Source organism: Hyaena hyaena, unplaced genomic scaffold (genome assembly GCF_003009895.1).
Source record: "Hyaena hyaena isolate Hyena2069 unplaced genomic scaffold, ASM300989v1 scaffold_313, whole genome shotgun sequence".
NCBI lineage: Eukaryota > Metazoa > Chordata > Mammalia > Carnivora > Hyaenidae > Hyaena > Hyaena hyaena.
Window position 1 is genome coordinate 1,101,419 of NW_024080945.1, and position 16,298 is coordinate 1,117,716.

General features: G+C 46.0%; 1 protein-coding gene and 1 pseudogene across 4 annotated transcripts in view; one reads left to right on the plus strand and one right to left on the minus strand.

Moving 5' to 3' along the window:
• Positions 1–16,298, plus strand: part of KIF13A (kinesin family member 13A) — a 216,955-nt gene that overhangs the window by 179,459 nt on the left and 21,198 nt on the right. For 2 of the 4 annotated variants that reach the window (XM_039248577.1, XM_039248579.1), the window contains exons 23-29: positions 1,189–1,340; positions 3,604–3,736; positions 3,941–4,087; positions 8,887–8,925; positions 10,556–10,655; positions 12,365–12,491; positions 15,352–15,407. In XM_039248577.1, the coding sequence (XP_039104508.1) occupies positions 1,189–1,340; positions 3,604–3,736; positions 3,941–4,087; positions 8,887–8,925; positions 10,556–10,655; positions 12,365–12,491; positions 15,352–15,407 (754 nt within the window). The remainder of the gene's footprint in view (positions 1–1,188; positions 1,341–3,603; positions 3,737–3,940; positions 4,088–8,886; positions 8,926–10,555; positions 10,656–12,364; positions 12,492–15,351; positions 15,408–16,298) is intronic. The other 2 variants (XM_039248578.1, XM_039248580.1) reach the window with 1 other exon arrangement.
• On the minus strand, positions 1,866–2,764 carry LOC120242671 (annotated as a pseudogene).

A 16,298-nucleotide genomic window follows, 5' to 3' on the forward strand; every position in this document is an offset into this window, starting at 1 on the left:
GTTATTTTTGTCTGAATACTCTTAAATATTCCCCATCTTGCTTTGGATCCATAAAGCTGTTCATGTAGAAACCTGAATTTTAAGTACCTTCTGATTAACCACTGGTTTGATAAACACTAGTCTCGGGGACCTTGGATTCACTGTGTGACCTTGAGGGTTTTTTTAATCAATAAAATGTGTAGACTGGGGCGCCTGAGTGGCTCAGTTATTTGCGCATCTGACTCTTGATTTCAGCCCAGGTCATGATCCCAGGGTCATGGGATTGAGCTGCGAGTCAAGTTCCATGCTGAGCATGGAGGCTGCTTGGGATTCTTGCTCTCTCTCTGTCTCACTCCTTCTGCCCTTCTCTCACTCACATGCTCTCTCGCTCTCTCTCTCTTAAAAAGAAAAAAGAATAAAGAAAAGAAAGAAAACCTACATTTGAAAAAAATAATAAAATGTATAGATTGACTAATTGATCATTAGTTTGTTTTCCGTCTAAAATTCTGACTCAGTTTCCAAATAAACTAGATAAGAAGGTAAGTAGTAGAACATTTAATCGATATAGCACAGGTCTTTGTATAAACTAGAGCCACAGGGATGTCTTCACCTGAGATTTCACTAAGATGTTGCTAGAAAGAAGCTCGGCTTCGTCCCTTGCCTGCCACTGTGCACCTCTCAGCCCACTCAGCATTCATTCCCGCGCGCTCCTCTGCCTGCATTTATGATGAGGAATTGGAGCAGGAGAGTTTCAGAGCAGGAGCACAGAACCATGAAGATAATCCTACGAAATTTAATTATCTTCTTAGTCTCCCGAGCCATAGCAAGGAGCAATCCGCCATTCTTGGTTTATGATGCGCTGATTAGTCTATGGCAGCAGGAGGCCCACTGGTCCTTCGGAACCAAGAATGAACCCGGCGTGAAGGAGCACCGATTCGCTTCTGCACCTCCCAGGCTTTGTGACGTGGGACCGGTTGCTTTTCTCAGTGTCCGCATTGACTACAGAAGGAAGGTGCATTAAGTCACCTCTTCCTGGCCCTTCCAGAACCAATGTTCTGGGTCTTGAGAACCGCACAGGTGGTTTTAAGGTTGGGATCAGACTAACAGCTTCCAAAGCGAATCTCTGTACGGCTGGAAGGTAAGATGGAAATTTCAGCGATTGCTTCCTGCGTGATTCGGTCACTCTTTCCTTGCTCTCGCTTATCCCAGGACTACGTGTTGACGGTGACAGAAGAGCTGCTGGAGTTCCTGGCAGACGGAGCCCTGGCCATCGAGGTGTGGGGCCACCGCTGCGCTGGGAACGGCAGCTCCGTCTGGGAAGTCGACTCTCTTCATGCGAAGACAAGGACGTTGCACGACAGGTTTGTACTTGGCTGAGCTGGGCACCGGGTCAAGGCCGGCGCTGGCGCGGAGCTTCCCCGCAGGGGTCCCCAGGCCCGTGTCCTCCTTCGTGGAGTGGGAACGAGCAAAGGGACCAGCAGGCATTGAAGACATTCGATTTGGAGAAAGGCGGATTTTTTTGAGAAACGGGACTGAAACAGCTGCGTACCTGCCTGGGGAAATAACGCCAGCCCGGGGGCCCCTGGGTGGCACAGTCGGGTCAGCAGCTGACTCCTAATGTCAGCTTAAGTCATGATCTCACAGTTCATGAGTTCAAGCCCTGCATCAAGAGCCTGCTTGGGATTCTCTCTCTCCTCTCTCCTTTTCTCTCTGCCCCTCCCCTGCTCGTGCTCTCTCTCTTTCTCGAAATAAATAAACAAAACTAAAACAACAACAACAAAATAGCCTTGACCTTGGCTTCACATAGTACACAAAAGTTATCTTGAGATGTGAAAGATAAAACTATAAAGTTAGTAGGGAAAAAAAAGAAGGATATTCCCCCCCCCCTCCCTTTTAGGAGAATTTGTAAGTCTTTGTAGAGCAATCTCTAGATGCCAGCTCCAGCTGCCAGGGAGACCCTGCGGTCTGGGTGCTGGCTGCAGCGTGGCCGGACGCTCTGGCTTCCCGCCCCACCGCTCGGAGATACAGATGGTGCACAGTGTCTCATCTCTGGGTCCATACCGCTCACGTGGTGAAGCACAGTTTTCTCAGGGCCAGTCTCATCACATGGGTACTAGGGAAGCATGAGCTCCACTCCGGTGCCCAGCACACCCTGTCCGTGCAGCACATGGCACACAGCGGTGTCACCGTAGCAGTCGACAGCGTCCTCACGGAGAATGATCAAGCCATCCCCAAACTTCATGGACTTAGCCCTCTGTCCTCGGAGTGTCCCGCATGCTATGACCTCACAGTTCCTTGGCCCCACTCTCCACAATGAAGCAGTACAACCGTGACAGGCCCTCCACACAGCAGGGCCTCCTAGGAGCTGGTGACCCAGGGACTCTGCCTGGGTGACAGCACTGAGACCTCTCATGGCCGCCGTCTCCGCATAAAGCTCCACATTGCCCTCGGGGAAGCCAAACTCCTCCTGAACCACTGCAGTCAGTTCCCAGATCCACCGGCCCTTCTCACCAAAAACGATGTGCGTCCTGGTGGTCTGGTTCATGTAACTTGTACCTCCAACTGCAGAGTAACCATCGCCAGGCAGCTCCCGAGCGATAAGCTCGTTCAGGGCAGCTTTGAAGATGCCGTTGGCGACAGGCTTCTCCTCTTGGAAATTTATGCTGCCATCTTGGCCAGGAGGATACCTTCTTGTAAAGCCGATCCTTTGCCTCTTCTGTGACCCAACAGTACGTCCTAGGTATTTCCCAAGAAAATGAAAATGTAAGTCTGTAAACAGACTTGTTCACAAATGTTCATGGCGCTTCTCCTCCTAATATCCCCCAACTGTCAACAACCCAAATGTGTGAAAATGTTTGATAAACTATTACTCTTAGTCGTGTGATAGAATATCACTCAACTCTAATAACAAGGGAAAAGACCATGGATGCCCATTTGAATGAATCACAAAAATGATTATCAAACAAACCAGACCTAAAAGCGTACCTACTTTGATCCCGTTTCTCTGAATTTCTAGAATAAGCAGAACTGATCTGTGGTTCAGTGGCTGCTGCAGGATGCTGTGGCGATTGAATGGGAAGGGGCCTGAGCCAACTTGCCCAGGCAGATGGTGGATTAGTTACACAAATATGTGGATTTGTTACAATTCATCAAACTCTGTGATTGAGATCTAGACATTTCACTGAAAGGAAGTTACACCTCAACAAAATAAATTTAAAAACCCTGTAGAATAGGGTTGTTTTGAGAGTTAAATAAAATCTACATGACAGGGGCGCCTGGGTGGCTCAGTCAGTTAAGCGTCCAACTCATAACTTTGGCTCAGGTCATGATCTCACAGTTCGTGGGATTGAGCCCTGCATCGGGCTCTGTGCTAACATCGAGGAGCTTGACTGTGATTCTCTTTCTTTCTCTCTCTCTCTCTCTCTCTTTCTCTATCCCTTCCCACATTCTCTCTCCCAAAATAAATAAATAAACAAAAAAAAAGGAAAAGAAAAGAAAATGTCTATGACCTACATAGCAAAGTGCCCAGCCCTTAGTAAGTGCTCAGTGGATGGTGACTCTTTCCTGCTGCTCGTAATGTCCCTGGGCAGTGACACCGTTTTCCATTGGAATGTGGTTCTGCAGGTGGAACGAGGTAACCCGCAGAGTAGAAATGTGGATTTCCATACTAGAATTGAACGAGCTCGGGGAGTATGCTGCCGTGGAACTCCACCAGGCCAAAGACGTCAACACGGGGGGCATCTTTCAGCTCAGACAGGTACCTGGGGCTTATCTTTGGCTGTTTCCTGTGTTCTTTCCTTCCCACTCGTAGCACATTGTTTCTGGGAGTCTTCTAATTATCTGCCTCTGTGTTCCCTGTCCCCCTTCCCTTCCTTCACCCTCTTCCTCCATCCCTCGCTGCTCTCATTCCTGGCACCCCCTGCCACGTGCACCCCACCCGTCCCACCCCCGACCTCCGCAGGGTCACTCCCGAAGGGTGCAAGTCACCGTGAAACCGGTACAGCATTCAGGGACACTGCCGCTCATGGTCGAAGCCATCTTGTCAGTGTCCATTGGCTGCGTCACCGCCCGGTCCACCAAGCTGCAGAGGGGGCTGGACAGTTACCAGGTAAGACAAACAGAGCTGCGGCGGTATTTAACGAAGACTGTTCCTGGAGAACTCAGGCGGTCAGTGATGGAGACCTTGGAGGAACGTGACAGAACCGCTTGTCTTGACCTTACATCTGCACCCTTCCCTTCACGTTTCCATCCATTGCCTTTTTACTAGACCTAAAATACTATATTGGTTTCGTGTTGATTAATAATAACTTTATAAACGCTCATTGGAATGCTATCTTAACTTATTTACGTTAGGTGGATGTTATTTATGTCACGTATTTGACATTGCTGCCTGGCCTGATCCACTTCCCTTATGATAAAATCGCCCCCGTAGGCTGGCATAATTAAACAGTTCTTTGAAAGCCTTTTATGTTTTTTTTTTAATTAAAAGTTGTCCTCATGATCGTTTTTGTCTATTAAATCCTCCCTTACTAAATCTTCTTTTCTCATTTTTAAAAATTAAAAGATGGGGGGGTGAGGGCGCCTGGCTGGCTTTGTCGGGGAAGCATGCAACTCTTAATCTTTGGGTCATGAGTTCGAGCCCTACCTTGGGTATAGAGATCACTTTTAAAAATAGATTTAAGGAGGGGCACCTGGGTGGCTCAGTTGGTTAAGCTTCTGACTTCAGCTCAGGTCATGGCCTCATGGTTTGTGAGTTTGAGTCCTGGGTTGGGCTCTCTCTGCCCCTCCCCTACTCACACTCTGTTTCTCTCTCAAAAATAAATAAACATTAAAAACTAAAATAAAATAAATAAAAATAAAAATAAATTTAAGGGGAACCTAGGTGGCTCAGTCAGTTAAGCAGCTACTTCAACTCAGGTTATCCTCGCAGTTTGTGAGTTCAAGCCCCGCGTCGGGCTCTGTGCTGACAGCTCAGAGCCTGGAGACTGCTTTGGATTCTGTGTCTCGCTCTTTCTCTCTGCTCCTTCTCTGCTTGTACTCTGTCTCTCTCTCTCTCTCAAAAATAAATAAACATAAAAAAAGATTTAAAAAATAAATTTAGAAATAAATATTTATAAAAAGTAAAAGATGTGAACTTCTAAGAATTGATCTTCTTATTACCAGTCACAGCTCTTCCTCACTCCATGAGAATAAACTTTCAGATTAGGATATTGTCCCCCTGTGGCCTGAGAGAAGGCATGTGCTTCACTCAGTCCTCAGCTCACTGTCGGGTAAGAATTAGGAATGGGGGGGCGCCTGGGTGGCTCAGTCGGTTAAGCGTCTGACTTCGGCTCAGGTCATGATCTCATGGTTTGTGGGTTCGAGCTCCATGTCGGGCTCTGTGCTGACTGCCAGCTCGGAGCCTGTTTCGGATTCTGTGTCTCCCTGTCTCTCTGACCCTCCCCTATTCATGCTGTCTCTCTCTCTCTCTCTCTCTCAGAAATAAATAAAAACATTAAAAAAAAAAAAATTAGGAATGGGAATTGCCTACCCTTTGAACTCTGGCTCCCTCACCGCCACATGTGAGTGGGAGCCCTCCCTGTTGTAACACGAGGAAACGTCGCTCCGTGGAGTCTGGGCAGAAGCCGAGCCCGTCTTGAGAATGATCCATCTTTCATCTCAGATTCCTTTGGCTCCCTGACATTCAGATGAAGGCTTCTCCAAAAGCTAAAAGGAATGTTGGCTGGGCACCTGGGTGGCTTCAGTCAGTTAAGTGTCTGACTCTCGATTTTGGCTCAGGTCATGATCTCACGGTTCGTGGGTTCAAGCCCCATGCAGAGTTCTGCACTGTCAGTGCAGAGCCTGCTTCAGATCCTCTGTCCCCCTCTCTCTGCCCCTCCCCCACTCACTCGCTACCTCTCCCTCCCTCAAAGATAGATAAACATTAAAAAATCTCCTTATAAAAAAAATAATAAAGTAAAATATAAAAGGAACATTGGCTTGGAAGCCTTGTCAGACACCGCCTTCCCTCTCCCAGGCCAAAATTGCCCCTGATTCTCAAAGCCAGGGAGAGTGTGAAGGCAGGTGTAAGGACAGTCTGCTGTTTGAGGGGAGGCTTCTACCCCAGACTCCTCGTGTGTGGAGTATGAAACTGGGCTGTGTGGATTCCAGTCCCGGCTCAGTCCCTCACTCAGGCCACCTGGTAGAAAGGTCACCAGCCTGGCGTGGGGGGACCTGGCTTCTTAAGTCTAGCGTGGCCTTCCTGGTCCCCCTATTGAGGTAATACAAACCTCTAGTTCCTTTTCTGTCCTCTCCAGAATGATGAAGTGGGCCTAATAATTCCCTGAGACCCCCGTCTGTAGTAAAATTTTGTGGCTTAATAAATCTCTGATCTGAGATAAAACACTGAATCTGCGTCCTAAATCATGACCTATAAAATGGGGGCCTTCAATGGACTAACAGTTCCCATTTTGAGGAACCTCACAAGCATTGATTATTTGTGCTTTTAAAACAGCTCTAGGGGTGCCTGGGTGGCTCAGTCGGTTAAGCATCTGACTTTGGCTCAGGTCATGATCTCACGGTTCGTGGGTTCGAGCTCCGCATCGGGCTCTGTGCTGACAGCTCAGAGCCTGGAGACTGTTTCAGATTCTGTGTCTCCCCCTCTCTCTGACCCTCCCCTGCTCACGCTCTCTCTCTCTCTCTCTCTCTTTCTCTCTCTCTCTCTCAGAAATAAATAAAAAACATTTAAAAAGTTAAAAAATTATTAAAAATTAAAAAAAAAAAACAGCTCTGGTGGGGCGCCTGGGTGGCTCAGTTGGTTAAATATCTGACTTCAGCTCAGGTCATGATCTCAGTGTTTGTGAGTTCAAGCCCCACATCAGGCTTGAGCTGACAGGGCAGGGCCTGCTTGGGATTCTCTCTCCCTTCATCCATCTCTCTCTCTCTCTCTCTCTCTCCCCCTCTCCCTCTCCCCCCCTCCCCCTTCCCCTCTCGCTCTCACTTCCCCTCCCCCACTCATGCCTTCTGTCTCAAAATAAGTAAATAAACTTTTTAAAAAATGATAAATTCAAGCCACGTGTACTTTATTCATTAATGTGAGGAATTAAGTCCAAAATTACTTGAAGGGTTGCCTGGCTGGCTCAGTCAGTAGAGCACATGATTCTTGATTTCAGGGTTGTAGTTTCAAGCCCCACGTTGGGTGTAGAGATTACTTCAAAAATAAAATCTTTTTTTTCTTTTTTTTATTTTTTTTTTTATTTTAATGTTTTATTTATTTCTGAGAGAGAGAGACAGAGAGACAGCGTGAGCAGGGGAGGGTCAGAGAGAGAGGAGACACAGAATCCAAAACAGGCCTCAGGCTCTGAGCTGGCTGTCGGCACAGAGCCCGACGCGGGGCTCGAACGCACTAACCCTGAGATCATGACCTGAGCCGAAGTTGGATGCTCAACCGACTGAGCCACCCAGGCGCCCCCAAAAATAAAATCTTAAAAAAAGAAGAAAAAAGTTACTTCAGTATTAGGCATGCATTTAATAATTTAGTGATTCAAATGATAATGATGATTACCAAACTGAAAAGTGGATTTTGCAGTCTTTGCAGAGAATAAGTTTAACTATATTTTTAAAGTACTTTCTTACAAATGTTCATTTATCTTTGCGAGAGAGAGTGTGTGAGCAGGGGAGGGGCAGAGAGAGGGGGGAACAGAGGACCAGAAGCAGACTCTTGCTGACAGCAGTGAGCCCCATGCAAGGCTTGAACTCATGAAGAACTCATGAACTGTGAGATCCTGATCTGAGCTGAAGTGGGATGCCTGGCTGACTGAGCCACCCAGGCACCCCTAAGGCACTTTTTAAAATCAGTATATTTGGAAGTATACTTAGATATAAGAATAATGTAATTATATTTTTAAAGCTCTTGAAAAGAAACACTAGTCTTTTCAGGACTAGACCACTTGACTGCGTGTTTGAATATTATAATCCTCCAATAACCATAGAAAAACCAAAGAAGACTGTTACATGGCCCACATTCATTTTCAGTAGAATCTGCCTCCTTGTAGGCTATTCTCTACGAATGGAAGTTTCCTTATTCTTTTGTTTCAGGAAAATTGTCTCAGCTAAGTCCTTTTATTTTCAACATGGTGATATTATTTTGCCAAATGTTTTTGCCAAAATTGTTACTTTATGCAATTACTGTAAACTATTGCCATGGATTTAGGAGAGTTCTGGTTTTTCTCAACTGATTGGTATGATGCTAGTATATCTAGTAGTGGATAACAGTGGATCCATCTATTCAAGATAGCGGGCTGTACTCCTATTGCAGTAGTACAGTGCAGAAGCTTCTCTGTGAATGACCTTAGGCTCCTGGTGAGCTTTCACCTGTGATAATTTCCTCAGTGCATGTGGTGTGGTGAAGGAAAAGGGCACTGAGTGGGGAAATCAGCAGCTTGGCACCCAGTCCCGACTCTGCTACCGTTTGGCAGATTTACCCTTGGGTTAAATCATTTCATCCCTCAGGACCCTGGCTGCCTCATGGCTAAGCTACGAGGTTGAGCAATAGAGTCTAGTGTTGCCATTTTGTCTTTCTAAGCCCCGTCCGGATCTCAAGTAGCCCACCCACCTATGTATATCCGCCATTCACGTAACAGTAGAGTAAGGCCAGGCCCAATGATGTTGGTTTCTATTCCCATCTAAGAGAGTTCTTGTTTTTTAAATGACTGTCTTCTTTATTAAAAACCAAAGAAACCAAACTCAAGTTCGTCATTCTAGACAACTGAATTAAATCCACTAAAACTTTCTTGCAGTTCATGTAAATGTTTTATTATGCTGGTGTTCTGTGTGTCGTCCAATGTAACGCGTGTGTTACGCTTAAAGAATTGTGTGCTGTTTCAGAAACAAAATGCATGTCCTTTGTGTTTATTTTTTTCCTACCAGAGAGATGATGAGGATGGTGATGATATGGATAGTTATCAGGTATTACTGCTGCTGTCGGTCTGTGGCATGGGGCACCGCTACTGCTAATTGCCGGCGTCCGCCAAGCAGAGGGCAGGGAGGAGGAAGGACCATCAAGCAAGAATATGACAGTGTTTCACTCGCTTCGGGCATAATCAGGGATACTGTACTATCTCTCTAGATTTCTCTGTCCGTTCAGATTGTGTGACCGGATACCGCACTGCTGCTATGCTATCCTGAATGAGCCTGTAAAGACTTCTTAAGCTAGCCCATCATGGCTATATTAAATTAATGACTTTAAAATGTGTACACTTATCCATTCATAATCTTTAAGTGGAGTCTTGTCTTTCCTATGCAAAACCGCACATAGCTCCTCGCCTCCGAGAGAGTAGTATTGTTCTAATATGCCGTTTTAGTTTAAGAGTCTCTTGCTGGGTAGGAGATCGAAAATCCTTTTCTGCACGTAGTTTAGTTCTGTTTTGCCAGTTTTCCTCTTTCATTAGGGCCAAGCTTAATTATCCATAACTTAGAGAATTTAAATCTCAGCTTTTTCTTCTGGAAGTTTAGGGGGAAAATGCCGTACCTCTGAACTTGTCCCCAGTCAGCAGTGGCTGGTCTGCTGTCCTGGAATTTGGCATGATAGTAACAGACCAGGCAGCAAATCAAGAATGAGGTTGTGTGGGTTTGGTCCCCAGTCCTTGGGGTGACTCTCCTTAGTGTTCCCAGTGTGCCTTCCTGTTTGTAAACCGTGGGTACATTGCAGCTAAAGCCGCAGAGGTCCTCTGTGTCTGCTCTTCCTGTCGTGTCTTCAGGGTTAGACTGGAATCAGGCAAGTCAGAGAGCATTTTGAGTCAAATTGGTGGGTTTCTTGCCCTCAGAACTCTATGAAAAAAGGAAACAAACCAGCAACCAAAAACAGACTTTGAGGGGAAATACCAGAATCCCCTTGGACCTCAGCGATGCTATTAACTAACATGCTGCTGCTGTCTATGTGCTTCCTGCCGCGTTGTCCACGGGGAAGTGCAACAGCTGCTTCCTGGAGTCCTTAAAGCATGGCTGATGCATGTCGGGTGTTTGCATGGGAGATTTTGGGTTAGCCTTATGGTAGTGGTCGAGGTGAAATGTTTGCAGCAAATTTGAAAGGTTCTCTGCTCATCCCTTCTTTGCACTTCAGAAAATACATGTCATGAGGCCCTTGAACTATGAACTATGAAAATGTCTGTGTTTTTTTCATTGCATTCGCTGTTATGTGGTTTGGACTCTATTCATGGTGTCTTTCTGCTCGGAATCACACATCCTTCAAATGAGTAGCTCCAATTTAAACACACACATACACACACACACACACACACACACACACACACACACCATATAAGAATCATCCCAACAGCTGGCATAGCTTGAGCTTCTCTTGCTTTTAAGTATAATTATCCTTTTGGAAATCTAGGGGCTCTGATTTCTGAGCAACGGGTTCCTCGGTCAGCATGCTGTGCTTCTGAGGCCTCTTTGCTTTCTTGCATATTAATCACACAGCAATGTTCAATGGCCTTTCCTAATGAAAGCTTTCCTGATCAATATACACATCCTTGTTAAAAAAAGAAATAGCCGTCTGTGCACTCTACAGGAAGATATTTTCCCTCCCTGCTGTCAGGAAGAAGACTTAAACTCTGTGAGAGAGAGGTGGTCCGATGCACTCATCAAACGACGAGAATACTTAGATGAACAGATTAAAAAAGTCAGCAATAAAAAAGGTATGTGAGATGAAACTCTTTCCCGGGAGTGGCTTTTTCACTCCTGGACAGTGACGATGGGTTGTTTTCTCCCCTCAGGGGGACAGTGATATCGTAGTTTTTTGACCTTGTGACAATCATAGATGTGAGTGAATCATTTTGCACGGTATTGAATTTGAAAGTCATAAGCATTCACAAAACTCTAAGTGAACTACGACATTAAATATGAAACTCAAATTTTGTTCCTGGGCACCTGGCTGGCTCAGTCAGTGGACTGTGCGACTCTTGATCTCAGGTTGGTGAGTTTGAGCCCCTCACTGGGTGTACAGATTACAAAATAAAGTAATAATTGAAATAAAAAACTCAGATTTTTTTTTTTTTAATTGAGAGAGAGAGAGACAGAGCGTGACCAGAGGAGGGACAGAGAGAGAGGGAGACACAGAATCTGAAGCAGGCTCCAGGCTCTGAACTGTCAGCACAGAGCCTGATGCGGGGCTCGAACTCACAGTGAGATCATGACCTGAGCTGAAGTTGGACACATAACCAACTGAGCCACTCAGGTGCCCTTATTTTTAAGAGAGAGAAGTGGGGGAGGAGGAGAGAATGGGGGTCGAGAGAGAGAGAGAGAGAGAGAGAGAGCGCACAAGTAGGGGAGGGTCAGAGAGAGAGGGAGACACAGAATCTGAAGCAGGCTCCAGGCTCAGAGCTGTCAGCACAGAGCCCAACGCAGGGCTCGAACCGACAAGCTACGAGATGATGACCTGGGCCAAAGTCGAATGCTTAACTGACTGAGCCAAACCCAGGCGCCCCTTGGCTCAACATTCTTGGTGTCAGTTTGTGTACCACCTCAGCCTGCTAATGTCAGTTCACTTTGACTATACATATATAGCTGCAGAGTTGAATTATGAATCCAAGAACTTCAAAACATATTAAAGAAAATCTCTTTCCTAGTAAGCGTGAAGGATGATAAAGTTAGTTGTACAGAATGTAGTTTGTGGTGGCTTTCAGTACTCTGTAAAGTGGTGTATAGTTTTATAAAGCAGTGTCACATCCATCATTTCGTTGGATCCTTCCAAGAAGCATGTGCAGTAGACATAACTTGTATTATCCCCATTTGACTTATTAGGAAGCCCAGACTCTTCTGTGAACAACTTCCCCCGAGTACAGAACCAGGAAAAACAACCTGTGTTCTGACCCCAGGTCCTAGGCTCTTCCTCCATCCCTTCCTGATGGTCCATCAGGGGAGAGTCCTGGCCCCTCAGAGCTTGTTTAGGTGCTTGGCTGGAGCCTTGGTGCCTCACGTCCCTTTGTGGAATATCATGGATGTTTAAGCCACTTGGGGAATGTCACCAAGTGAAAACCTATTTATTTTAAATTTGGAAATTGTCAGGGCACCTGGGTGGCTCAGTCTGTTGAGCATCCAACGTCAGCTCAGGTCATGATCTCGCAGTTTGTGAGTTCGAGCCCTATGTTGGGCTCTGCGCTGACAGTGCAGAGCCTGCTTGGGATTCTCTGGCTCCCTCTCTGCCTGTCCCCTTCTCCTGCATGTACTTATTCTCTCTGCCTCTCAAAACTAAACATTTAAAAAAAAAATAAAAATAATATATGGAAACCAACTTGACAATAAACTATTAAAAATAAAATAAATAAAAATAAATAAAAATAAAAATAAATTTGGAAATTGTCTCGCCCCCTCCCCCTTGGCACCATCCCCTCATTTTGTCCTGCAGAGAAGACGGAGGATGACGTGGAGCGGGAAGCCCGGCTTGTGGAGCAGTGGGTGGGGCTGACGGAGGAAAGAAACGCCGTGCTGGTGCCCGCGCCGGGCAGCGGGGTCCCCGGGGCACCTGCTCACTGGTAAGTGCCGTCCTTGCCCACACGCAGGCCTGACACGATGGTGTGGCCGGCCGGCACCAGCGGCGTGCGCACGCCTTTCCAGGGCTGTTGCAGTGAATACAAAGTGACGTGAGCTGCCCAGGGAGGGAGCACCCATCTCTTCTGCCTTCCGTTCTCTCTCTCCCCCAGTGCAGCCACTTCCTCTCCCAGGAAGCCAGGAGGCGTGTATCACCTGGCCCGGAACCAAACACCACGTGTCTCAGTTTCTCCACATGAGCAGCTTGGACATGGTGTCCTGATCTCCAGAAATTCTCTTAAGTCGGGCTTGAAATTCCAGAGTCTCCTTGGAGAGGGGAGAACATGTATTTCTTTATTCGCCCGCATGCCTGCTCCATTCGGTCACTAACGTAGAGTCAGCTCCTGAGCACTAAATAACAGTGATCAGTCACCTGAGTGATCCATCCCGATGCTCATAAGAAAGCACGGTGTCCTGGGCTCTGCAGTCCAGTGGGTCTGGATTGGGTTTGCAGCTGCAGCCCTTTGAGTGTTCAGCTTCCTTAACTTCTCTGAGGCTTTATTTCTAATCTATTGATGGACCTTCTTTTTTGGGTACTGCTGTAAGAATTGGAAACAATATATTAAAAATAGCTCGTCCATGGTGCCCATTCTTTAAATGGTAACTCCTGCTGCTTCTTATTCTTGTTCTCATACTTTTTGCAAGAATATGTCCTAGGAGCCACCTGGGTGGCCCAGTTGGTTAATCGTCCTCTGACTCTTGATTTCAGCTCAGGTCATGATCTCAACAGTTTGTAAGTTTGAGCCCCGCATTGGGCTCCGTGCTGATGGTGCAGAGCCTGCTTGGGATTCTTTCTCCCCTCACTCTCTCTGTCCCTACCCCAATTCATGCACTCTCTCTCTTTCTCTCAAAAATAAATAAAGTGTAAAAAAATTTTTTTTAATTAAAAAAAATATGTCCTAGGGCCACCTGGGTGGCTTAGTTGGTTAAGCATCCGACTTCGGCTCAGGTATGATCTCACGGTTCATGAGTTCGAGCCCCGCACCAGGCTCTCTGCTGTCAGTGCAGAGCCTACTTCCAACCTTCTGTTCCCCAAACATCTCTCTCTCTCTGCCCCTCCCCTGCTTCTGCTCTCTCTCAAAAATACAAGAATCAACATTTAAAAAAAGGAATGTGTCCTAGGCATTTAGGAGAAATCAGATTGCTTTTGAACAGAGTATACACGCCCAGATCGTGTCTTTAGGGTAAGTGTTGAAACATCAGTAATGTTATTTGTGTTCATGATGACAATTAGAAATATAATGGATTTGGGGCGCCTGGGTGGCTTAGTCGGTTAAGCGTCCGACTTTCGCTTAGGTCATGATCTCGCGGTTTGTGGGTTCGGGCCCCGCGTCGGGCTCTGTGCTGACTGCCAGCTCAGAGCCTGGAGCCTGTTTCTGTCTGTGACTCCCTCTCTCTCTGACCCTCCCCTGCTCACGCTCTCTCTCTCTCTCTCCTAGAAATAAATAAAACATTTAAAAAAAAAAAAAAGAAATATAATGGATTTGATGGTACTGTGAGACCAGAAAATCCGAACTTGCTGGCATATAATTTGTAACATGATGTTGCTCCCCGCACAGCCCCCGTTCTGCTGGAACCATGCAGGGCTCACACACGGCCTGTCTGCGGGCTGTGCGTTAGCAGACAGATGCCCCTTCCCAATCTTGCCCCACTTCCTGAGGACTTGTCTAGACAGTCCTTCCCCATACCACAGTCACCTTCATTTGAGCCATTTCCAAACTTCAGAGCATCTCGACTGTCTGTACAATATGGAGTCCTGGGTCCTGTCTGAGTCTTCTGACCCTCAAGAGAAAGGATGGGCCCAGGACTTTTCACTTTAAGACGCCCTCCCCACTAGGTGACATGGATGCACATGGGCCAGTTTTTGAGAAAACACTGACTGCTTTGGTCTTTTTTGTCTTTCACTGTCTTTTTAGCCCATATATATATATACATACATATATATATATATATACATACATATATATATATATATATATATATATAAACTTTTTAAAGCTTATTTACTTATTTTGAATGGAACAGAGAAAGAGAGAGAGTGAGAAGGGGAGGGGCAGAGGGAGGGGAAGCGGGGACAAAGGATCCAAAGCGGGCTCTACACTGACAGCAGAGAGCCCGATGTGGGGCTTGAACTCATGAATGGCAAGATCATGACCTAAGCCAAAGTAAGACGCTTAACTGAGCCAGCCAGGCACCCCTCTTTTGGGCCTTTTATATGTCTTTCATTTTCTCCTTTGAGCTTTTTCAGTGTTGTCTTTATTGTTTACTTCCTCTGGGTTCTGATCCTGTCCCCTATCTCCACTCTTTTTTTTTTTTTTTTTTTTTTTATTTTTTTTTTTTAGAGAGACAGATCATGAGCAGGGGAGGGTCAGAGAGCAAGGGAGACACAGAATCTGAAGCAGACTTCAGGCTCTGAGCTCTCAGCATAGAGCCCGATGCAGGGATTGAACTCACGAACCGTGAGATCATGACCTGAGCTGAAGTGAGACGCTTAACTGACTGAGCCACCCAGGCGCCTTCCCCATCTCTATTCTTAACAGCATCCCTCCCCTTTTTTCCCATCACTAGAATTATTCTAGAAAGGCTTCAAAGAGTCTTTGTTTCACTGGTAGTTTTTTTATGGAAGTCACATAATTCTCATGATTTGTATTGACAGGGACGTCAAGAAATGTGAAAATATTTCATTAATAGAGTCTGTATCTCCACTGCGGTTCCCCTCCACTTCCATACCTCTGTGCTGTGTGATTATCTAACAAGATGCAAAAGATGTATTTTGTTATGATTAAATTTTGTTGTTGAATTTAGGATCCCACCACCTGGAATGGAAACCCACATCCCGGTTCTCTTTCTCGATTTGAATGGTAAGTAACCACCTGTGCTTTAGGGGTTCTTGTGTTTAATTGAAGTGTTTAATGTATTCAGACCCACCCGATTGGGATCCTCGAATCACATTCCTAATCAGTCGTCTGCCGTGTCAGGGTGCCATTTCTAGTTCAATAAAATGCCTGAACTTGGACATGCAAATTACTAGTTATCCTAGAGAGGACTGGATAATTTAATCTTAAAAAGAGAGTACCAAGAGATTAAGAACTACACATGAAAACGTTAAAACTGGGGCACCCGGGTGGTTCAGTCAGTTAAGCATCTGACTGTTGGTCCAGCTCAGGTCTTGACCTCAGGGTCTCGAGTTCAAGCCCCTCGTTGGGCTTCACACTGGGCTCTGCACTAGTCATGAACCCTACTTCAAAAAAAACAAAAACAAAACACATTAAAACAGTTAGAATTTAGAGACTTTAATGGACATAGGAGTTACCTGAGATAGTAATTGCCCTCAGAGATTCAGAATTTTTAAGCTTTGCTAGGGCCTAAGAATCTGCATTTCTGACTAGTGCCATTCGCTCCCCACCCTCAATAGTGTTGCTGTCAGAACATATTACACTATAACCTTGCATTGAGGGTTGTTTTTTACTAAGGCAATTAGACCGAGCCTGTGTGAACCCAGAACGATGGTTCTCAAAGTATTTTACCAGTAAAATCCATTTTCAGAATGCAATCTTAAATGGAGAAGATAAAAGGAGGGTTGCCATGTGGGGAGATAGGTAGGCTGAGGCAGGCTCTTCCACACGGCCCCCAGAATCTCACAACACAGCCTGGCAGCCTCTTTTGTGGTGGGAAGCCTCAGGGAGGTTGAGTTTGGTTCTTCATATGAAGAGTTTGTTGTGTGTTTTTTTTTTAAGTCTGGAAGTAAACTG